Genomic DNA, 24732 nt, shown 5'->3' with positions numbered 1-24732 from the left:
TTTCTCTCAAAATACGACATATAATTGACACAATAGATTAGTGTAAATATTTAAGCTAAGTTAATATAGTGTTGATATGACTTTGAACAACACAATGTGCACTTGTATGAATACAAATCTGAAGCAGACTCTGTGTGGGAATCTTCAAAGACAACTTATGAAAACACGTAATGATAGGAGCCAGTTTAATTAACCTTTTTGCCTTTATAGCCGCTTCATTTCTTTATCAGCCGTTCTGTATGAACAAAACTGTAAAAATAAAGAAGTTGAGAACTAAAAAAAAAGTAGGCAACCACTGTTTTTTTTAAATCAGTGTTACTTTTTAGGTTTAACAAACTTACTAGTTCTGTCAAGTGATATTTTTTCTGTTTAGGTAGCTTAAAACTTTAAAGTATACAGACTCAAGATATTAAGTTGAGCCAACAACAGTTTAGTTATGATGTCAAGAGGTGTTAAACTTGAAATGTTGACAGCTTTGAGTCCCCAAATATCAAATGCAAACATAGATCATAATTTGAAATGTGTTAAGAAAGAGAGAGGGGTGTGATTGCAGTGGACACTAACTGTATTTTCATCACTTCCTTTAGGGTTTTTTTTGTTCTGTTTTGTTTTTTTTTTTGTTTTTGATTAGAGAGAAGAAGAGAATACAACTCATCATTCACACATGTATAAAAAGACACATAACAAACCTCCATCATAACTTACCATAAATTAGTAAAAGGAAGGCTTTTTGGAGAATTTAAATCCAAATACAATGGATGCTGGGAAGTGTGCTTATACAATAACAATGTTTCTAAGCCACTTGATTTGATTAGTTAAAATGGTGAAATGATTCCACAATGCAGCAAAAGTTAACAGAGCTTTCTCAATCTGTAATGAATCAGATTCTAAGTTATTAGGACTTTCTCACTGGTGACTGGCTCAGTTTGTTCCCACAACCGACACATTTTTACTTGAAATGCTGAAAATTAAAGAAAAAAATTCAACTGAAAAAGCAATTTTAAGTCTGAACAACATAATCTTTATTTTTGCCAAACAATATACTGCAATTTGGCATTTATGTGTGCAGTGCAGGGTCTGCCAGGTCAGTTTATGTAACATTTAGCTGTACAGTATACAACGTGTAAACACAGCTGGCTCTGCACAGCAAAACAATGCCAAGCGGAGGTGCAGACAGTAATTATCTTGGCTTTTTTCTGTTGGAAAATATGTTTTTCTAGTTGCATTAGCAGTTGAATGAGACATGGAGGCAGTTTGTGTTACAGCATCTTCAGTTATAAACATAGACTCTAAATAATAATGGATGTAGCCACTGATGTCACCCATTGGGTTGGATAGACTCCCGTTTTGAAGCCTCGAGTTTGCATTTTGACCGTCGTCATCTTGGATTTTTGGAGCCAGAAGTGACCATATTTGGATGAGAGGGTGGAGCTTATCCTAACGCTAGCTGCTAGCGTGGTTAGCATGGAGCATTTATAGTCTATGGTTAACCGTGATAATGCTAATGCTAATTTTTGCTCACAAAAAACAGGCTTAAAACCATTAAAACAAAATGTACTTACCAGAAAAAGCTGAACATCCAATTCCCTAGAGGGTCTTTTAGTACAAACTAAATATAAATATACAAACAAATACTTTTTTAGGCGACCAAATTGTTAACTTTCATGAACTGAAAACACACTGAAATAGTGACGGTTACGGCTACACCTATACTCTGTGAATCTGGGGTTATTCCATGGTAACAGTACCTAACCAACGTCTTCACCATGGTGGTGATGTGCCTGTGATAGCACCCAACTGTCCCACCCAGCACCCAGCAGCCAAACCTTTAATTATGCATAACATTAAGCCTTAATAAAATTTAAACGGTTGAGTTATATATAAAAATTCAACCCTGTACAGTTGTCATGAACAGGGAAATTAGTTATAGAGACCAAAACCATTTTCTGTACCAGGCTGTAAACATGTTTATTTCTGCTGTAAAATGGGCATTTTAACATGGGGGTCTATGGGGTCAAGTGGAAACAGAACGCTTTAACCTGCAACCTTGACCTTTTGAACATATCTTACCTCAACATGAAAAGATTAAAACATTTAAAAATTAATTACATTGTTTAATATTAACTGTACTTCTCGTTCTGCTGCTTGTTTTTTTCTCTCTCTGAATGATTTTATCTGGTTGATAAATGAGTCTGCTTTTCCTCCAGATTAAAATATTTTATTTTAAATAGCTTCATCCATGTAAAGGCTGAGTGATCAGCAGTTAGCTGCCCAAAGCATCATTAATCTGATTTATTGTCTAAAATGCAGAACAAAATGCCCTCAGTGTTGATTTTTACTCATTATCATGGGCGATTATGAGAATTGATCAAACCAGTCGGAGGCCACATGGAACCGCTAATCTTGTTTTTTTTTCCTCTTACATTTTGAATGATTATATCTGAGGCGCATGTATTAACATCTGAATTTGGGTACAGTCCAATCAAAAATTTATGAAATTTACTATTGTATTACGGATTATCTTTTCTCCCTGCAATGTTTGCCCCACATTGTTTTCCTTGTTATTGTAGAAGATGCATATTTGGGACATTTCACATCAGTTTTACTAATGTTGCAAGATTATACAGTTGAGTGAACATTCAGTCAGATTTTCCTAATATGTCTTTTCCTAACTTTATATGAATTCTTCTTTAAATGATAAAGTTGACATTATTCTCTATTTTTATTATTGTCAACAAATCCAGTGGAAAGACCAACACCAACAGTATGTTGGTCTATTTCTCAATACTTTATCACTTCCCTACCTATCTGTGGTACACACTCAATATTTGCCAGTAGGATCTACCAATTCACTGTTGGTTTTGGTCTTTCCATGGGATTTCAGAAAAATGAAAGTGATCAGAAAAATATAGAATACCATCAGCCTTATCTTTTAACGTTTTCCCCTCCCCCTGATGTCTCAAGATGCATAGACATAGATAATTGAAACCTGACACATGACCCTTTGAACTTATGACCCTCACAAACTCCCAAGTGCCGTAGTTTATGTCCTCCCGTGAGTGTGACCCAGGACACAGGAGAGCATTACAACTGTTTAGGGAAAAAGCAAAGAAGATGCCATTATAATTTATCAATGACATAAACTAACTTGACAGGTTTATCCAATTGCCTGACATACATCAGCTACTTGCTGTATCTAAACGTGGGCACGTCAAATCCCTCTGCTGCTTTTGTTTGAGCTAACAATGGCCGCTCTTCAGTCTTTTCCACGGTTATTAAAAATCATCTGCCTTGGGTATTGTCATCCTTCAATAAACAAGCCTAAATAGCAGCGGGACAAACACAACAATGTGTCATTGAGGTGAATTATTATTCTTTGCCTGGAAGGTCACCCTATAGACTTGTTTCTAGATCTTGATTAAAATACAATGTTCTGCCAGCTCCTACTTCAGCTGTCAGAAATCAGCTTGCAGACTGTGACTGGAAAGCTTAAAACCCTGAAAGATTTATTCAGTTTGTGCCACAGTTCTGTAGAAAAATAAATCCTCACAGATTCCAACAAAGCAAAGCGTGTTATTGAAAGAAAAGGTTTGCAAGGATTTCTGTGGTAGTTTGGATTAGTTTTATGGAGGAGGTGGCTTGAGTATAGAGGCGTGTAGCAGTCAGAAAGGATCTGCCATTGAATGGGATGGACACTTAGGATGTAGTTACATTCGCAATGCATACTACAATACACGCTTTGATTCAATGCCATGAAAGCACACTATGTCATATAACATATGATGAAACTTTAATGATCCTTGAGGGAAAATTGGGTCATAACAGTAACAAGGAATGTGATATCGAGTAGATAAAAATAGAGCAAACAGAACATAGTGAAGATAAGAGATACTGTACATCTTTGTCATGCTAATTTGGCGCTCTTTTTGGCTTGAAAGAATTCTCACTATGTTAACAAATAAAACATTTAGAAGTTTACATTTACACATTCTCCAATCCAAGCGTAAGAGCATGCCTGCATTGTGTGCAAAATAAACCACTGCACAGGGGCCAAGTGTGTATAGTGCAGATGCAAGATCTCAAAATAATGTTAATAACTAAATCTTACAGTAGCAGCATTCAGAAATACACTAGATAATAATACAGCCCTAATTACAATGACCATTTGCAACTATTTGCATTCATGTACTGTATACAGCACTGTAAAGTCATGCAAATGCTTTACAGTAGGATCTGCATTGTTTTTCAAAATCTGCCATAAACTGTAAATTTTTACTCTGCAAATATGTCAGTGTCAGTGTGTTAACAAAGATGTTTGCACTGCTGTCATTCGGCTCTAAGTTTTCACAGCAGCGGCAATATGTCAGCACAATTCTTTCATGTGTTTTGATTATTATTCATCACTGGCAAGAATGGGGGTGTTTTCCATCTTTCCATCATGTGGAAAGATGGATTGTGAAGCTGTTTCTGTTGTGTGTCTCTCTCCGAGACGTTAGTTGATGTTATTTAGCTGCATAAGTAATGAAAGTCAAGCCTGTTACAGTTTGGTAAATGCACAAACAAAGGCATTGCTGTGATTTAAGCACTCATGCAATATTATATACATAATAAGCAGTGATTGTTCATAATATGCTTTTTAACCAGTGTGGGGATTCAGGTAGACATGAGTTGCAGACACCCACACCACACATTTTCATCTGAACTGAACATGAAATATAAAGTACTAAATATTATTATTAATGTGCTTTTTCTCCAGGCAAGGCCTACCCTCCAGAGTTCTACTATGATACCTACAGCCCTCTGTGGCAGAACAGGCCCAGAGTCTACGGCTTCAAGCTCCAGTGGACCCAGATGAACCCCAACGCGGTGGACCGCATTGTCGCCTACAGACTAGGCATCAGACAGGTAGGATGACGTACATTAGAGTTGTCTGTCTGACTAATCCTGCCTGCTGATTTGCTCTCTTTTCCTCAGTTTGACCTATGGGTGCATCATTCTAATGTTTATTGCACCACAAAGTATTATTCAGTCCCACAGAGCTCAACTCTCAGGGAGCTTTTATTACTGCCAGACCATGAGTTTTCTTACTCAGAGGAGTGGAAGGGAACCCCGCAGAGAGAAATAGCAAGCGTAGCTCCTGTTTCCCTGTTTTTCCAGTAAACTCCACAGATGACAGGCAGGCAGCATTGATGGATGGCATGGTTACATTTCCTCTCTTTGGCAATCAATGCGTACCTTCTTCTCTCTCTCTTTCTCTCTCTCTCTCTCTCTTTTTCCCTCCCCCCATAGCGGTGTTTTGCACATTTGATCTTTATAGTTTTTTTTATTTACGGCAGCAGGTGTGACACCACCTTTAGATAAAGTTTGAAATAGTGTGCCAACACCATTAACGTCACAGATTTTCAGGTTAACATCCTGCCATTCAGGAGCCTGCTCAGAATTAGCGAACGTACCCTGACAGTTGTGTTTACGATGAATAATATAATTTCATGTGTCACACTACACCCGCGAGGAATTGAAACTTGAAAACACATTCCGAACCAGTTATGTTTGTGTAGCACAGTGATTTTTTTTCTGTCAACTATCTCAGTTGGTCTGTTTGGTTATAAATGATGTGCTTGCAGAGCCCATGTTTTCGCTTGCCAGGCGTTTTTCTGAATACTTGCCAGGAATATACATTTCCTATTTTCAGCTAGTCCTGCACATAGCTTTTTTTTTCACAGATTATGTCTGCATCTGTATTAGAATGGACCCACGGTAATTAACATTTCAATATTTTCTGCATTTGTTTACTCAAAAGACAACATCACTAGCCAGTCTATTAGCAGAGAATCACTGTTTGGGCAAATTAATTTCTTTCCACCTTCTTGTCTTGATATCTCATGAGGGTACATTGTATGACCATTATTTCCTTCCTGCGAGGCATAAAAACCAATCTTCCATTGTCTTAGATGAAAAAGATTCTTTGCTGTAGGGAAAATGCATAGACTTTTTTTTTGCTGCTAAACACTATCAAAAATCGGTGTCTTGTTCTATTTTACCTTCCGTGATGGATTGAGTCTCAGATTTTAGCATTGATTTAGACCGATAATGAGATTTTTTTTAATGGCTTTTCGTGAGGAAAAGTTGGAAAGAGGCAAAAGAATCGAGACAGTGAGCAAGAGGCAATCAGAGAGGATAAGAGAGAAATGAGTGGGAGGAGAGGCTCCTTTAGTAAATAAATAAATGCAGAGATACCCCCGGACTGACTGCGAAGGAGCGGTGCAGTAAAGAAAGCTCTGGCACATGGACTACACCACTTCAATCTATTTATAGATCCAGCAGCAGTTCCCCTGCCATTCTCTGAGAATTATTATCATTTTCTCTCGCTACTTTTGAATTAATACTGAGAGCTGGTAGACCTTATGCCTTTGTAATGGATTGCTTTGTGTTATCGTCCAGTGCCCTTGTGAGAGACAGTCTGGCTGAAGGGGAAATGGGAATGAACCTCTAGCTGAAAGGCATGCACGGGCGAGAATCACAAAACACAAATCACCGCACCTGTCAAGGATGCAATGGAAAGGTGTGACACCTGCCCTTGTTTTGATACTGTAGCCGGCTTCTTCAAAACCTTCTGTGCTGTCCAGAAGCTTGATTGCCTGTCTCCAACCCCTGCGAGATAACTTTTTCAACCCGCATCTTGCCATCTTGCAACTGCTTCTTCCTACTCTCCCTTCATCTCCTCCTTCCCTTTCGTCTTTCTCAATTGATCTGTCAAGTCAGAGTGTGCACGCAGATCAATAGAAGCCATACTAATTACATGCTGGCAATCTACAGTAGATCAGCAGTCGTCTACCATTACACCGTCACTTTGATTATTCCTGTGTTTCTTTTGGCTCCTGCTATCACTTTGATCAATCCTGCTGTTTTTTAAAGTTGCCATAAAAAAACCCATGAACTGCTGCTGCAATCAAATGAGATTAAGTCAATATGGCACTCTGCTTCTGTGGGGAAAATGTGTAAAATGAAAGGTAATGGGATGTAAACAGAAACCTTAATTAGGTGCTGGCACAGGGATTCAGTGAACATTAATGGGAATCAAAACAAAGGCGCAAAATCCATAAGGCACTAAATATGGGCACAATTTGATAAGTCTGAAAAGTTAAATGTTTTTCCCAATCAACCTTTCAAGTTCGATTTGTTTTGTGTATTTAAGCACAATTCTTTTTTGATAAGGGGAAAAACTGAACTATTTGCTTCCATTTGTTCATTTGGAGTTTTAGGTAGTGTTTGCCAAGACTAGCATTTAAGGCCTCCATCTGCCTGGAGCTTTGGGACACACACACATACACACACACACACACACACACACACCCAAAGACACAAACCTGTTTTGTCCCTATTACACGTTCTTTCCCCAATTAAATGTTTTTCAATTTGACACAGCTCTCCAAAACTGATATGCAGCACACAGTTTTACAGTATATAAGTGAAAGTGGTCTCAGACTTTTGAACCCTACTTCATATATATATATACTTTTATTAAAGTTCACAGCATAACACAACCACCTTAACATAAGCAAATAAAGCAAAGTGATGTGGGATTTGGCAACATTAATGAGGTAAGAGCCAATCCTCTAAGAAATTCTCACTCTAAAGTAAATTGACAGGACGCTTCCGTTACAATCTGGCATCAAATCCTTTCAAAATGGAGAGATCTTTGAGAGATCTATACAGTACTTTCTGTTACACTAAAGTAATAACAACATTATATCAATTTTATAATAAAAATAATAATGAGTGGTAAATGGACTGCATTTATATTGCACCTCTCTAGTCTTCTGACCACTCAAAGTGCTTTACACTACATGCCACATTCACCCATTCACACACATTCATTAACCGATGGCAGACGCTGCCATGCAAGGTGCCTGCTCATCAGGAGGAGTCTCTAATCATTCACACACACACACTCACACACCGATGACACAGCAATTTGTGGTTTGGACGCTCCGGCATGCAGACTGGAGGAGCCGGAGCTCGAACCACCGATCTTCCGATTAGTGGACGACTCGCTCTACCTCCTGAGCCACAGCTGTAATAAAACTCAAATTAATTGAATGTAGAGTCTAAAAATAGACTTAATTGGGCCACCATTTCAAACAGGTCTCATACACGTTTTGAACATCATCAACTGTTCAAACATCTGCTGTTTTAGCTAATTTCAATCAGAGAGAGGTGAAAAATGACAATTTATAGAAAATTGTTTTACAGTTAGATTAGGTGGGAAAGGCTTTGCTCTTCTTTGCACAATCTTAGCACATAATTAGATATTGAGGTGAGAAGTGTCAGGTTATAATTGCTACACTCACCTGAATATGATTATTAATAAGCTGGTAGCCAAGCAGCTGATGTATGAGCCAGTGAGTGTGAAGCATGAATGACGCTGCCGATCAGTCATCTTAAGGAAGTGGAACATCAGTGCTCAGCCTGATCTAACATTATGCTCCTTAAATAGGACTTTATTGGGTTTTATAGCGTGATAAGATGGCTTCAAATCAGAAAACATGAGCATTCGATCAAAAGTGAGATTGAGTTTAGGACACTAGGTCAGAAATTCAAAGAAAAGTAAAGCCATACACAGCAGAACACAAAAACAAGAAATGCATGTGGGTGTGAATTCATGTATTTTATGACTGATTTTCTGAAGAGAAAACCTTGGTCAAAGTTGCTGTTGGTATAGCTTGGCTCTCCCTTGTCCAATAATATTTTATTTCCTCAACCAAAGAAAAAATTAATGAACTGATTTTATTTTCCAGCATCTGAAAATAAATGTTATTTATGTTTTGCATTTGTAGACTGCTGTGGCCATTTTCGCATCACTGTGCCTACCTCTGTGTCATTTTAAATACATCTATATGTCTAGTCGGAAAAAGCATACACAAATTTTTTTTCTAGAATTTGTATATCAAGGTTTTCACAAAATAGCAAATGATCTGAAAGTGATGCATCCTCTTCTAGGGTGTTCAAACACACACACACACACACACAAACACACACACTTACAGGTCAACACTGTGTAATTTATGGCAATTAACTGCCATGCCTTTTGTGCTTTAGAGGAAAGCTAAAATTCAAAGGATAGGTAGGGATGAGTGCACCATCTGCAATTACCAGTGACAGACAAAACACTCTATTTACCTGAAAACTAATGGTGATGAAAACTTGCACCCCATAATTGTGGATCACCCAGGCTCTAAGTAATTACTTAATTGATATTGTTCTCTCTCTCTCACACATACACACACACTCCGACACACACACATAGACTCTGCTTCACTGCTATCGCACCTTCATTCATTCTATCTCTGCTTGTCTCTGGTAGTCACACACTTCATCTCCTACTTTGACTGAGAAGGGCATGTATAGTCACTAATTGTGATGCAGAAGCTGTAACTTTTCTTTGTGCAGCTTCCCCTTAAACTGATTCTTGAAGATAAAATGTATCCCACTTCTCTTCTCTAGCCCCCAGCAAATGCAGCAACAAGCCCTTGTTTTGTTTCTTTGAATTGTATTGTTTCTCTAGACATGAAAAGCATGAACTAATTTTTGGTTGATACCTGAGCTTAGTCACCTAAAGACAAGTTTGCTCATGTGTTGTGAATTGTGCAAAGACGAGTATAAAATTCTGTCAGTTCACGGCCCTTGTATGAAGCAAAATGTTGTAGAACATGATTAAAGAAAACTTTAATAAAAAGAATGGAGCAATCATGTAAGGTGTTGTCCTTACTGTACTCATAAACTGCCTGTATAGTGCATACTGAGGCATATCTTTAATGGGAAAAATGAATCAGGATTTTTCTCTCTGCAAATATAAAAATATCTCTGCTCCTTGCTAATAGCAGTCTTTGAATTCAGAGGCTGGGAGCTGCTTTGAAAGTAAATATGGCTAATGAGCAGGAAGCTGTCAACAGCTTACAGAGGTTTTTTTTTTTTGTGTGTGTAGCATTTAATGTTGGCAGATCATACGAATGCTTATAGACAAGGTTAACTGGCAGATGAGAGGGAACGTCCTACACTGATAGTGAAGGGAATACATATTTGCAATATATTCCCAGGGGCAAACTTTTCAGAAGAATGTAGTTTGTACTGTACATGCTGTCCTTCTGTGGTGAAGCTATACACAAACTCTGTAGAGCCTTGTATTTTATGTATTAACGTTAAGTTTAGTTTACATTATGAGAAAGAGGACATTAAATCACACATACCTACAAAAATGAAGAGGATAACACAATAAAATTTCTTCTGGGCACCATGGACGTCTGTACCAAATTTCATTTCAGCAACATATCCAATGGTTGTCGATAAAAAAAACCTCATAATGGTGCTAGAGAAAAAGTTATTGGATCACCAAAATCAGTAGGCTTTATCCTCTGGGTATTGTGAATGTTTGTACAAAATTTCATGTCAGTCCATCCAATTGTCCAATAGTTATCGAGATATTTCAGTCTGGACTAAAGTAGTGGACGGACGGACCAACCAACAGGCCAACAATGCCATGTCTATAGCCATGTCACTAGCATGGCCAAAAATTAAAAACAAATTTCAACTAAGATGATAAGTGTGGTAGCTACTTATTTTTTACTGTGCTAAGTTAACTTATTCCAATTCCTAGCATCACTGAACCTAAAGGAACAGGTTCCCATTTTGGTACTGAACCTCGACAAGCACAAGTCAACAACAGTAACTCAGTTTTCAATCTAGTCAGCATGAGTTTCCCCAACTCTATGAAGGTGGCCTTTGAGATGTTCAGAGGCTCTGCTTTTATAAATATTATGCATCTCACAGCTCCTTCAAGGGTAACCAGCTGAGTTGTTGGAAATGCTGCTCACCATTAGGCACCCTTGGGTTCAAGCCTAACACAACCCTGACTAACTTATGATGAGAGATCTGCAGTTTGCTTGAAGTTTTCTCTCAGAACTTCTCACAGAACGTTTCATGAACAGATTGAAAAGTTAAAGCAACTCAAAATTAGATAATTGAACAACAGCCTTAGATTTCCTTTATTAAATAAATCAGCTTTTCTAACAAAAAACCCATTTCTGTTCGTCACTTTACACAGGTTTTTTAATGCCATGTCTTTTCCATCGAGATTACTGTGTAACAAACATCCTAACTAGATAAAAATCTGACCATCTAAGACAATACTGGTTGAACTTAGCTTGCGTAGCCTGGGCTTTAAAATAAAATTAATTCTGTGTAATATCTGAGTTATCATCAGCATATAAAAATACATTTTCAGCACTAGCAGATTCCAAGTGATTTACAAATAATAATAACAGTAGGAGGCCTAAAGTACTGCCCTGTGGGACTCCACATGCTCAGCAGATGACTTCTTGATAAATTACTTCAACTTTCTGAAATCTATAGGTTAAATATGAAGTAGTGATTGACAGTATTATTGCTTTGTGTAGGTTTTTGTGTTTTTGTATGTAGTTACAGACACAGCGCTAATGAGGGTCTAGTGATTTTTTTAATAATCTGAACCCCTTGTGATTCTTCCTCCTGTCCAGATGGGCTTGCAGCGCTGGTGGGAGCAGGAGATCCCTGTAGACGGAACAATCAACAAAGGAGAACTCATGACGCACAACCTGACTGAGCTCATAAAGCCTGAATCCTACGAGGTGCGCCTCACCCCCATCACACGTTTCGGAGAGGGTGACTCCACCATCCGGATTGTCACTTACAGTGGTGAGTGCTGATTTCATTTTTTCCAAATACAGTGATCAGTTTACTCATCCTGCAGTGTTTGAATACTCTCACATTTGAAAAATAAATATGAAAAGCGGAGACACAGGAGAGTAAGATTCATTTTAGTCTTCTGCTCACACATGTGGTTGCACAGGTGGAAGAATTACAGCTACAGCTGGTAATGTTACCTTTCAGCTAACTCAGAAATACTTAAATTAACTCTAGCTCAAGTTTGGGCTACTGTATTATGACACATGTTCATCAACACTGATGGATATGAAAAGTTCACTCTGGTATCAGCAATCATTACGATGATCATGATGATGATGATGTATTATGTATGATATGTATGAGAAAGGACCAGGGAAAGTGAACTCATTAAAATAATTTGAATTGCATCTAACACCGTCAGTCATCAGAAAACAGCTTGAAATCAGCTTGCTTTGCGTCTTTGCCAGTTTGAGCTAAATGAATGCTGATCAACTGACTAATCATCTCTTCCTTGTGAACTTTATTGCCTGAGTCAGGTCTATCCTGTACCAGGGCAAAGGCTGACTTCTTGTTACTGTGCATAAGAGATCGTCATGACATCAAGGCATCAGATGACTCAAACATTTAGTTTGAGATGATTGATGTTTTGCTTTCACTCAGTTTCCCCCAAAACAATATTTCTTTGTTTGGTTCCTTCTCATCTTTTTGCCAGAAGATGTGTTTTGTCTCGTGGGATGTATTCATGTAACAAATATCATTTCTGTCATTTTTATATCACAGATATTTTGAAAGGTCCCTGGCCTTGCTGAGGCACACATGTCCCCTCTAATAAAATAAAATCTCACTATGCCTTAACTAAAAATCAGCGGTTCACAGTGTTTACTGCTGTCATATTGTTTAATTTGGTTGATGCAGGTTTTGAATCAGGGCTACAGTAATAGAATAGCAGCCAGAATCACATCATGGAGATGATCTGGTACTGTATGGCATGCCAGCCTGGTGAGGCCAGTGAGAATACATCAAAACACAGAATGAAACAGCAGCTTGCAAATCTTGGTAGATTCGCCGTCCTGTGGGATGACATTCTGGCTGAAATACATAAGCTACAGTGGTATCCACAGTAGGCCCAGCAGTGCCAGTGAACAGATGCACAGCTACTTGAGATGTGCATTTTCAGAAACAAACTGGCTGACTGTTTTCTGTCTATCACCGACTGCTGAGCCCTGCCTGAGTTGTGCTGCTGCAGTTGTGAATTATTCAGTTTCACTGCAGCTCAACATGAGTAGTGAAAAGAGAACTGGGGAAGAGAGGGAGAGAGAAGAGAGGGAGAAATCCTCCGCTGTTATTTTTGTAGTAGTTTTTTTGATATTGTGTGGTCTTGCTAAACCTTGAATTGATTTCAGCTGAATTGAATTAAATTGAATCCAATCAAAGTGAAATAAAGAGAATTGAGGCTAATTAAGACAGAGCGAGGCACTGATGCAGAGATGGAGGCAGCCAAGTTAGGACTGAGGAGGAGAGGAAGATACAGAGGAACAAAGTAAAAAAAAAAAGGGGGGGGGGAGTTGAGAGGGGGGGGCAAGATGATGTGTGAATCGCCTGCCCAACAAGAGACTGGACTAATTATCACTCTAGGGCTGCTCTGTTCTCCCACGCACAGCAAAGCGTCACTGTAGCAGCCTAATGTAGGTCTGAGCCGAATCCACCCCGCTCAGAGTACGTGTCCCATAAGACATCTGGACTGACGAAATACAGTCCAAGATCTTCTCCATTATCGCTTCCCTTCCACTTTCACAGGGTGAGCAGAGAGCAGCGGGGCGTCTGTTGACAAGCTGGAGCATTAACAGCTTTACGAGTTTATGATAAAACTGATAATTATGTTTGTGTGTAACTATGTTATACTCAGCCATAATTTAGTGAGTATGTTTACGTTTGTGTCTTCTCCCGTCTTGGGTTATATTATATAGTCTGACATTTTCATGGAGGAAAAACAGAAACAGTTATTCTTGTCCCTGTACACATGATACATACCGTCAACACCATTGTCATCTTCTATGGTGGCTATTAAATATCTCTTTTAAATTCTTCATAAAGACTTGAATATTTAATAAGCCACCTATATTTGCATAGTTCTTTAATTACAAAGACACAAACTTCTGTTTCCTGATGTCTCTAAGAAGCAGAAACTTCTGCTGTGTAGAAGTTTCTGCTACTCTGACTTAATAACTCAAGCCAAGACACATCTGTGCAGATAAGAAGTTAAATGCCAAGGTATTTCTGTTTCTTTTGGAGTAACCTTGCTGGCATATTAAGTTTTCTCAGCACAGACATCACCTACAAAAAGTCATAAACAAGTGTTAATACTCAGTGATAACCAGTCCATGACGGTTTCCATCAGTAACTAGCTCTGTTGCTTCACAGCAAGAAGGTTGAGAGTGTCAATTCACCTTTCACCCTGGTTCTCTCAGTGTAGAGTTTGCACATTTTCTCCATGTTTGCTTTGGCTTCCTCCTACAATCAAAAAGCTATGCAGGTCAGAAGACACCAAATAACCTCAGGTGTCAATTTTCGTGTATTTATCTCCGTGTGTTTGTCCATCTACTGTATGTGTGCTTGTATGTTTATCTTGCAATGAGCTAGACAGGTGCTTCCAGCTTTCTACCAGCGAGTGCTGAGGTAGCCTCTGTCCCCTCATGACCCTGTATAAGAACATGTGGAAACAAACAGCAAACCAAAGAAATACGCCAAACAAATGAGCCTGTTTGTTAGTTTTTAGGATAAACGTTGCTGTCCTTTTGTGTAGTACATAAGGCCTCTGAAATCTGAGCAAGTTTTCCCACCATTACTCAATAGGCCGAGCGATCATTCTGATGCACATAAAGCCGATGGTAGCAGCTTTTCTGTGAGTTGGCAGGAAAACACAAAAGCTGTTATAGTATCCCCAGCTGTAGGATGAAGGATGGTTGTGTCACCAAGCTCCAAAGACGCTCTTTTAAATTTTGCTGCACTGACAAACTCAGCATCTGTTTGGTGTTCCTCATAACACCTCCCTCTCTCTCTCCCTCTCTCTCTCTCTCTCTGTCCTGGTTCCCTCCAACATGGAGGATTTAATATTTAAGCCTCCTGTCAACCCTCGCAGTGGCACGGTAAAACACTGCTGCTCTTACTTAATTTTCCATTTTTTATACTTCTCATAGCGGCATATACGGTTGAAACTCACTCAATCCAACATTAAATACAGTCTCCCACTCGTGATGACCTCTATCACCTGCTATAGCTGAGGTGTCAGGCTGTTATTATTCGACCAGTAGTGTTTCAATATAATCCCTGACTGAGCTTTTGTACAGTCATGGTCTCAGCTTTCTGTTTACCAAAGAACTCAGTGAAACAGTTTTTGATTGTATTATATTTTATGTTTTATCAAAAGGTCTGGGTCTCAACCTTCAAAATATATGGTTTCTATGGGTGGGCAAAATTTCCACAAGGTGTTTTTGCAACAATATTGTAAAGAGACGTGAAAGTATTTGTTTGTATATCGACACTTTTGTTGCAGAAACATATAACCACTAATGTAGTAACCTGCAGACGATAGTGTAACTACTATCCTATCTTAAAACTGTGTTTTTGTACATGTCCAGTCGTGCTTTCTTTAAAAAAAAAATCATTTCATTTGAAGATGTAACACTCCAGCTTTTTGATGAGTTGTTTGAGGTTTCTCTTTCAACTTTTCATATGATATATGATATCATAACTTTAGCCAAACTTTAGCCAAAATGCCACCGCTTTAGTAGTTCTGCTTTTTTGTCAAATGGAGTAAATTCACCATTAATTTGGTTGTGCTACACTGATCCATTGCAGTAATATGATGTGGCACATGCATCATATGTTTGCATTATCAGTGACTTCTTTTTGCTTTTTGCTTTTTTTCACCTGGGGCACTCTGTTGTTGTTTTCTTTCACACTTTTTTTTGTCTGAGTTCTCTGCTTACGATATAAAATACAACAAAGCTCATCCATGCAGAAGTCCATTAAGGATTCACTTGCTTGCATCAATGAGTCATGCACACGCTGATGCAACAGCAGGATAGCACATCGGGAATGATTGTACTTGGGTCAGCTGTGTTTGGGTGTGTCCATGGGTCCGTCTGTGTTACTGCAGGACCAGTGCGTTTACAATTAGAAGGAAGGGCACAATAGTGTGATCTCGCTTGTGTTACTTTCGTCTGGGAGATGTGAGGGGAAGATTGCTGAATTACATTTTACCCACGCTGTTGTTATTCGAACTGATGGCTGAAGCTGTGAAGCTGTCACGGGGCTTTCTCACCACGTCATGGCACCCACCCAGAGCCTCTAAACATGATGGATGGGAATCTTGGAGAGCGTGGATTATACGAGGTCAGTGGAAAAAGAAGCTAGGGATGCTGTTGTCTGTTGAGGACACTTGGCTGCAACCGTGGAATTGTCTGCTGCTTTGTAATACAGCCGCAGGCTAGTGGGCAGGGAATCCTGCCAAGACGAAGTCAGTGTTTGTATCCGGAACGGCCTCTACGGACCGTGTCCTTTGGCGGTCAATGAGCTCACTTTGTGTTTCAATCAAAATTAAGCAATTTGGATGGAAGGCAATCATGCATCAAGCAGCAGTTTGTTTTGTCCTCTCAGTTGGAAAAGTAGAAACCAGGAGTCAGGCATTCTCCTGATACATGCGTTAAGGACATGACCGGTTTTAACAGAAGTTTTCAAAGAGCTCACTCCACTTCATTATCACTGGGACTATTTAGCTCGAGAACTATCAAAATTACATTTCATCCTCTATCATTAGTTGAGGCTTTTTTAAGCTGGAGGGGAAAGCAGAGTGCTACGGCATTAAGAAAGAAAGCCTTTGCAGCTTTGAGGGCTCTTCACACCTATGCTTTAACAGTATAGTACATTTTGAAGACTGCATTTAGAGTCCACTCCTGTTTTCAGGTACAAAAGTATTTAAAGACAAGGCTGGAAAATTGATAAAAAGGAATACTTCAGTTGAAATAAGTGTGTCAACAATAGATCTCAGACTCCATTTATTTTAGTCCTTGTTTGTTTTCACAGTCATCTACTGTAATTGCAAATTGGAAGTTAAATAATCTGTTAGTGTGTGGGTTTTAGAGAGAATGTGTGTGTATGCACAGCAATAGTAATGTAGCCTCTGGGCCTGCTCTGTGCTCAGCTTGATTTCCTCAGTGGGGGAAGAGACATTTCTTGAGCAGACACATTCATCTGGACTAAGGCACAGTGAGTCAGCCCGGAGAAGATGCAGGTAAAAAAAACTGACAACGAAACATATTTTCATAACCACGGTCTCGGAAGAAAGAAGAAAGGGAGAGGGGGTGCAGCAGGAAGGATGGGGAGGGTGAGGTTGGAGTAGGAAGGGGGGAGGGGTGGTGGTGGGGGGGGGGGTTCAGGAAGTGAGAGAGAGACAAGGAGCCGGAGAGCAGGGGGGCTGAAAGAATACAGTTTTGTCGGAAAACTCAGCATCCGTTTCACAGGCCTGAGGCTGTAAGTTGTCATTTAAAACATTTCTCTGCAACAGCCCCCATGATTTTCTCCCTCTGTGCAGAGTCTTTCTGCTTCTCTGTGCTGTCCAGTGTGGAGTCAGTGGGACACATTGAGTGTTAGAAGCAGGTATTTTCACAGTCGGTAACAAAAAAGATTATTAAAGCTTTTATACAATGAGGATGAACAGCCTGTTCTTTCCACACTCGTGCCCGCCTCATTGCGAGGCTTCAGCTGCAGCATTGCAGTTCACTGAATGTTTTATATGATTCAATTGGAAATGCAATGGTTTCTTTTCTTCTGTGTGTGTGTGTGTGTGTGTGTGCGCCTTTGTGTTTATCTCTCTTTTTTTCCCACACTATAAGTGGACGAGTGGCATACATTTACATGAACCACACGGCAATGAACAGAAATCACTACTTGAGTGAAAAAAAAGACCATTTCCAACGGCCGCTCAGTACTTCCCCAGTCTTCAGTACATGTTTGCCTTTGTAGGAATGATGTGTTATTACTCACTTTAATTGGTTGGATTAAAATCAATTCCCCCCATGAACAACAAGGTTTCATAAATCACGTAGCAACTTAGTTTTGCGGTAAAGCTGATGTATCACATCTATTCAGCCGGTCAGCAATCGATCATGAAAATGCCCATGAATCTTCTTGACAGGTTAAATGGTATTTACTCTGCAAAAAGTGAAGTGCCAACTAACTGGCTCGTTGCAACTCTGTGTGATACCCTTGACCTTTCTCTGTTTGCTGCGGCAGTAGCCTCTTAAATTATCAATGAGGGCATCATTGAACCACTGTTAGGTGGGCAGAATGCGTAACAAGCCTTGCATGATTTCATTGGACTCGACTCATCAGGGTTTGAGCTAAATGTTTCCATAATGGTGGCGTTGAAAATACTGAAGGAATCAAGGATGTTACAGGAAAGTGATTAGCAGACACACTTGTGATTATTACTCGTTTTTATGATTTACTGGCTTCTAAATGGAAGTATAAAATAGGCTTAGCGCTCTTAATGGAAGTCACCTTGGACAAGAACATCAGCAATACCAGTAAATGGCAATAATCATAAGCAGTTGCGCTATGATCTTATTAACGTGGTCAGGCTGGTCCTCCTAATCCACCTGTCTTTTAAATTTCATAACAGGCAGAGAACAACTGCTGTCACCTTCCACTTCAAATCCCAGATATCTTTCTTGTTCTCTGCTCAGTAATCTTTGTGCTGTCGGTGCCAGTGGATTGTCACCTGTTTAACTATGTGCTTATTATTTTTATTTTTACATAGAGAAAGAAATAGAGCTTGTTTAAGATAGAGCATGCCCACTCAAATATGCTTCTACAGTGTTTTAATATCACAGGACAATATTTCCAACCTCGTTCATTTTGTTTTACGATAGTAGAACTCCATATAAAGTGTGCAAGCACAAATTTTTATACATGTGGACTTTTATTAGCTCTGTACCTAAAAAGTAAATGACAGCAGGATGAAAGGTTAATAGCAACAGCTACTGTGTACAAGCATGTTTAGGCTATTTTGTGTAACCTGTAGTAGAGCGTACAACACAGCTAAACTGTTTTCAAGCAAGACAGTTTGAGTGCTTGCACAGCTGTGTGTGCCTCTGTGCATGTTTCCTTTTAATAAGTGTTGCACGTAATGACATATGGCCATGATATTCTGTACTAATGACTGTCCCTGGCCTTTCTCTTTCACAGCTCCCATCAACCCTCACCTGAGTAAGTAATGTGCATCCCACTTAGCATGTCTCATCAGCGAGTGAGCTCCTACTGTCGAATCACACAATCTGTGAGAACAGTGGGGAGACTCAAAGTAACTACATCCTGTAGAGATCTGACTTTCAACGTGTCACACTGCGCCAGAAGATCCCTCTTAAGTAGCACTAAATGAAGTGTGATGAATTTGACTTCCCTTTAGGAATTCTGACACGTTGAGAGCGTTAAATCTCTGCAGGACATTGTACTTTTTAGATAATGCATTCGCATCACATTCGGTGCTTTGTGAGCATTATGTATGCATGCATTTGTGCCCTATGTGTTTATACACTTCAGTGTTTAGTCCCATTTATGACGCATTTCAATGTTGAAACTTTACAAATTCATATTATTCACGCCTTGAGAATCCACACTTAATCATTGTTAGCTGTGCTGCAGTGCGCTATTGTGTATTGTGGTTTATTTATTCATATCGATATATATTTTGGTGGGTGTTCACACAAACATTGCCAGCATAATAACAAACATCCTAATCACCAACATCATTATCCAAATCCCTGAAGGAAACTATCTTACCTGCATGCCTCCTCTTCCTCCCTCCTTCTTCTGCCTATGCTTCAAATCCTCCTATCTCTCCCGGGCGCAGAAATAGAAAACATTTAGTTTAGCTCACAGTGGATGGGGGCATTAGTGTCTAGCGCCAGTAGCTAGACCTCCATTTAAATCTGCATGCCTATGAGGAAAAGAGTCAAGAGGGCCTGCAACCCGGCCCCTTCTTCCGCTCTCCCACTCCACCGCTTTCTTTCTCTCCTGCTCTCACTTTCTATCTCTTTCTCTGCCTCGCAGCATCACTGCCTGCTTCCTTCCCTCCGTCCACCCACCCACACTCTACCTCTGTCTATGTTACCTCCATTACCTGAGTAAAAGCTGCAGATTCTGCTCCACTCAAGGTCACCACTCCAAACTGCTCCCAGCTACGTTTTAATAAATCAATGAATATTTATCAGAACACATGCCCGCATCCTGAATTTAAATGCTCTTTTTTACTATCTCTTTGAGGACACTGTTCAGTAGCAGCATGTCCTCTGGTTAGGTGTTTTGCTTTGTTTGTTACATGGATTAAATGGAGGTTTTGACACTGTTGATCTTGCCACTACCCCTTCATTAAACCGAGTGGGTTAGTTCCCCACGCGTGCGATTTCCAACTATTCATTTGTATATTCACTGTTAGATATTCCCATGTGACCTATTATAACCTTGTGCTGAAGTAACAATTACTCTTTTTTTTATGCCTACACACCAGCTATAGCCGTGGCCAGAGGCATTATGTTTTCAGGTTGTCCGTACGTCCGTACATCCCATTCTCATGAACACAATATCTCAAGAACACCTTTAAGGAATTTCTTCAAATTTGGCACAAACATCCACTTGAACTCAAGGATGAACTGATTATATTTTGGTGGTCAAAGGTCAAGTTCACTGTGACCTCACGTCCATCCCATTCTCTTGTGAACGCGGTATCTCAGGAATGCCTTGAAGGAATTTCTTCAAATTTGGCACAAACATCCACTTGGACTCAAGGATGAACTCATTAAATTTTGGTGGTCAAAGGTCAAGGTCACTGTGACCTCACAAAACACATTTTCCATTGTCCATAACCCATAAGCTAATTATGACAGTTTCACCTAAATGTCTAATAGGATAAAATGATGAAGTGATAACATTGTATATCCAAAAGGTTAAAGGTCAACTTCACTGTGACATCATAATGTTCTGCAAAAACACTCTTCTGGCCATTATTCAACACCATAACTCAGGAACAGAAGGGGAGATTGTGACCATATTTCACATCTTGTCAGATACTTAATTGGTGACACTAATCTTGGGTTCCCACCTTGAAACTCTGGTGATTGTATAGATCTTCTGTGCTGCCGTGTTGAAGATGTGTGTGAAGCATCCACGTTTTTAGAATTTGTAGCTTCTTTGTAGCAACATCCATATCTGAAGCTTTGTCTACTGTCAGGGCTGCAACTTTCTGTTCAATCAGAATCAGGAAGAAAAAGGAAAATACACTTAATACCTTTTATTAGATTCCTTAAAAGTCCTCACTACAAATATTATGTGAGTCTGGACAGACATGGATGTAAAGTGCAACTTGACTAGTTGGCAGAGACATACAACCAGGAGGCGGTGTTTCTTGTTTCTTCTTGAAGGTTGGCAAAACTTAGAGTTTCATTCCCTCTCTGCACACTCCTCTAGTTTAAAAATTCTAGTCAAAGGGGTGAGAGGAGCAACAGAGTAGACAGAAGGGCGAGGAGGAGAGAAGGGAGAGAGGGGGGGGGGGGGGGGGGCACCCAGTATCTCCACCTGCATACCCACTACAGAGAAGATGGAATGTGATAGAGAAGGAGGGAGGCAGTGTCAATTTTAAAACTTGATTACATGGAGTCCTTCTACAAAATATCCAAGGACAATCACCTCATTTTTTTCTGTTAATCATGAAAAAATGAAGTATTCAAAATCATTAGCACTTCAACAAACAACACCTTTTTTTCACATAAAAAAACCATTAATACCTTTAAAAAAAACATGATTTGCTGTTTCCAACCCATTTCAAATGAGATTTGTGTTTAGTTTAATATTATTTACTGTGGCTGGTGTGTGTTTTGGCCTTTATTGAATGCTATCCATCATGCTTCAGTAGTGGGCTGTCATGGTATCGCCTCTAATAACCAGTGCTGATACACATGCACACACTGCCGTTGGGTGTTTCTAGGGTGCTGCACGTTCTCTGCAGAGACTTCCTTTCAGAACTAAACCAAAGTGAATGTCGTTATCAGGGAAAAACCGAACACACTCACTGACGTCTCCGCTAGAGTCAGCGAGAGGTCACATCTTAATTTAGAAATTCTGTTCACCATATCGTATGGTGTAATTAGGACTTTCCTGTTGTATATCCCCCTGAGACACACACACACACGCTCCAGGAAATCTCATATACTCATACTGTAATATCTAGTCAGTGTAACTTCTCACTCTTTTGTAATAATGTGAACTCTCACCAGGAGAGTTCCACTGCAGCTTTGAGGAGGAGCCCATCTGCATGTTCACCCAGGACAAGAACGACGATTTCGATTGGACGCGGCACAGTGCTGCTACCCGTGACACCAAGTATACACCCAACACCGGGCCCAGTGGCGACCGCAGTGGTTCCAAGCAGGGTAAGTAGTGCATTCACTAAATCCTTCCCCCAAACTGTGATTGTCCAATCACACTGTAGCTTATAAATCATAACACCAGACCTGTCAAACTTTGAATGACTTTCCAAAACCAACAGTACAAGAGTAAAAGTATAACTTGTCAGTTTGTCCTCATCTTCAGTGCCTTTTCTTTTTATAAAAGTGAAATATACAGTTTAACAATATATTTTAGCATTATATCATGTACTTTATGTAGTTGCTTTTACAGGTTTGTTTTAAAACTCACTGAGTTATCGTTAATTAACTTGCAAGCTTGTGTTGATCCACTCTGCCAGTGACAGTTGTCTTTCTAGCTGGAAAAATTGACAGTCACCGACTAGAAATGAGAAGCTTGCTTTTTTCTACCTATGTCTTAGGTCAACAACCCATTGTTTTAAAAAATTACCATGAATTTTGAACAGTAAATCTGCCTCTGTTATTATTGTAGACTGCATTATGTGCTGTGCTAGAACAGAAAGCTTGTCCGGTATCAGGTAGCGAATGGTCAGTTGATTGATCCTTTAGATGGCTGATCAGTTAGGTGGTTGTTTGTTTCATCTACTGATTATGACATTTGCTTCACTGCAAAATGGCAGTGTGACCGATACTTGCAGCAGCCTCTCCCAGTACATAGTAAAGACAGCGGGGAAGATCACTGGCTCCCCTCTCCCCTCCCTGCCGGAGACTTACCACCAACGCTGCATTTGCAGAGTCTCTAGCATCACCAGAGACCCCCATCACCCGTCCTCCAGCCTGTTTTCCCTCTTACCCTCTGGGAGGAGATCAGGGGTATCAAAACCCGCACAAGTAGGATGGAAAACAGCTTCTTGCCCCAGGCAGTCAGAATCATGAACATATTGTGCCCCCCGCAAGCACGCCCACTCCTCCTAATTGCCCTCTAACTACCAAGCACTGATCACTTTAACACTGAGCTCTTAAAAAACATGCGCTTACACTGGAAAATAAAGATGGACAATTAAAACGTCTTAAAAGCATTTTAAAATGCAATTTTAGCACCTTATTCATTTACTTATTTTTTGTACATTTTTTACTTCTCAGTATTGGCCCCTGTGAGACTGGACAACTTGAAAACTGGATATTTTACTGTATATTTTATTCTGATACTGGTACTATATTAAATATTATATATTATATATTTATTGTAACTCAATTGCTGTTGTTTTTACACTGTGTCTTCTAGTTTATCTGTTCTTATATACATATTTAGGTTTCAAATCCTGTAGGGGGAAAACCCTATTGTTTTTGTTCAGATTATTTTTGTCTGAGGCTCATCAACCATAAGTCCTACACCAACCAAATTCAGTAGGTGGGTCTCTATGCCCCCTTCAGCTCCTGTGACACTGAATAATATGTGTGTTTAGAAAATACATGCATGTAATAGAGAATATGTAATACAGAAGAAATAATAGAGGACATATCAAATTCACAAATCACCAACCAGTGAGCAAGTTACCCAATTACATTTCTCACTTATGCATTTATCTATATAGCTGAACAATCACAATGCAAAATTATGCATCAATAGGAAAAAAAAACAGCTAGTGTAAGTGATTATTTTTGCCAGCTGTCAGTATAGCTCTGAAAAATTGCACCTGCTCATTGGATTGAAAATAAATCGGTTGAATGCACACATTCAAATGGACACCACTCTGTTATTTCTCATGTAACCATACATGAATACATAAATTGCTATAGTACACAGGCATACAGTGTGATTATAATGTTATTGCTAAATTACATGACAAGATATAGAATTAGCAACATTGCAGTGTGATAATGTTCTACTTTTATATACTATATGCAAATATGATACTAAAAGTGCCACTTTTTTTTTTTGAAATATTGAAATAAGTTGAGAAGATTCAAGTCTTCCAAAGTACATAATAGATGATTTCAGCTGTACTCATTGTGTCACCAATTTCTTGATGCAGCACAATCCAACAATGAGCAGCCTTGATCATTTATTGTTAAGGTAATCTTAAAACTGAGCCTCTGTTGCTGTTCCCATTGGTACCTGAACCAAAGACATGTGTATAGTATTCGGTATTCAACATGTTCCTTACATGTGTCGGCATTCAATATTCAAGAATATGATAAATAAATAATTAACAAAATTGGATTTGTAGGAATCTATCAGAGGATTTTATATGAATCCTCTGATGGAAGTTATCTGTGATGGAATATAAGTGCCCATTATGGTGCTGTGGCACCAGCAGCAGCTGAAGCAGTAAATAATGCATTGGCTTTAATCACCTAATGGTTTCAAAATGTCCGGCATTTCATTACCAGCCCGATTCCTCTTTGCATATAATTATCTGATATGAGATTCAACTAAAGGAGATATTCCATTTGATTTTGGCTGGAGGGGCGTGGAGTGGCGCACCAGCTACCTTCCTTGTGCCTGTGGCAAAGCAGGCAGAGATTGGCTTCAGATTATGTGGCTCAGACACAATCAGTGGGCTGTTTGACTCACTGCCATCACCGC

The 24732-nt window shown here is 39.4% G+C and overlaps 1 protein-coding gene across 4 annotated transcripts in view; it reads left to right on the top strand.

Annotated features, from left to right (window-relative positions):
- Positions 1–24732, top strand: part of LOC137169221 (MAM domain-containing glycosylphosphatidylinositol anchor protein 2-like) — a 182580-nt gene that overhangs the window by 145880 nt on the left and 11968 nt on the right. For 2 of the 4 annotated variants that reach the window (XM_067572273.1, XM_067572271.1), the window contains exons 11-14: positions 4757–4905; positions 11553–11730; positions 18970–18990; positions 22053–22208. In XM_067572273.1, coding sequence (XP_067428374.1) covers positions 4757–4905; positions 11553–11730; positions 18970–18990; positions 22053–22208 — 504 coding nt within the window. The remainder of the gene's footprint in view (positions 1–4756; positions 4906–11552; positions 11731–18969; positions 18991–22052; positions 22209–24732) is intronic. The other 2 variants (XM_067572274.1, XM_067572272.1) reach the window with 1 other exon arrangement.

This window comes from Thunnus thynnus, chromosome 18 (genome assembly GCF_963924715.1).
Source record: "Thunnus thynnus chromosome 18, fThuThy2.1, whole genome shotgun sequence".
Lineage (NCBI taxonomy): Eukaryota > Metazoa > Chordata > Actinopteri > Scombriformes > Scombridae > Thunnus > Thunnus thynnus.
The sequence above is the reverse complement of the archived record's forward strand: the minus strand, read 5'-3'. Positions and strand labels throughout refer to the sequence as shown.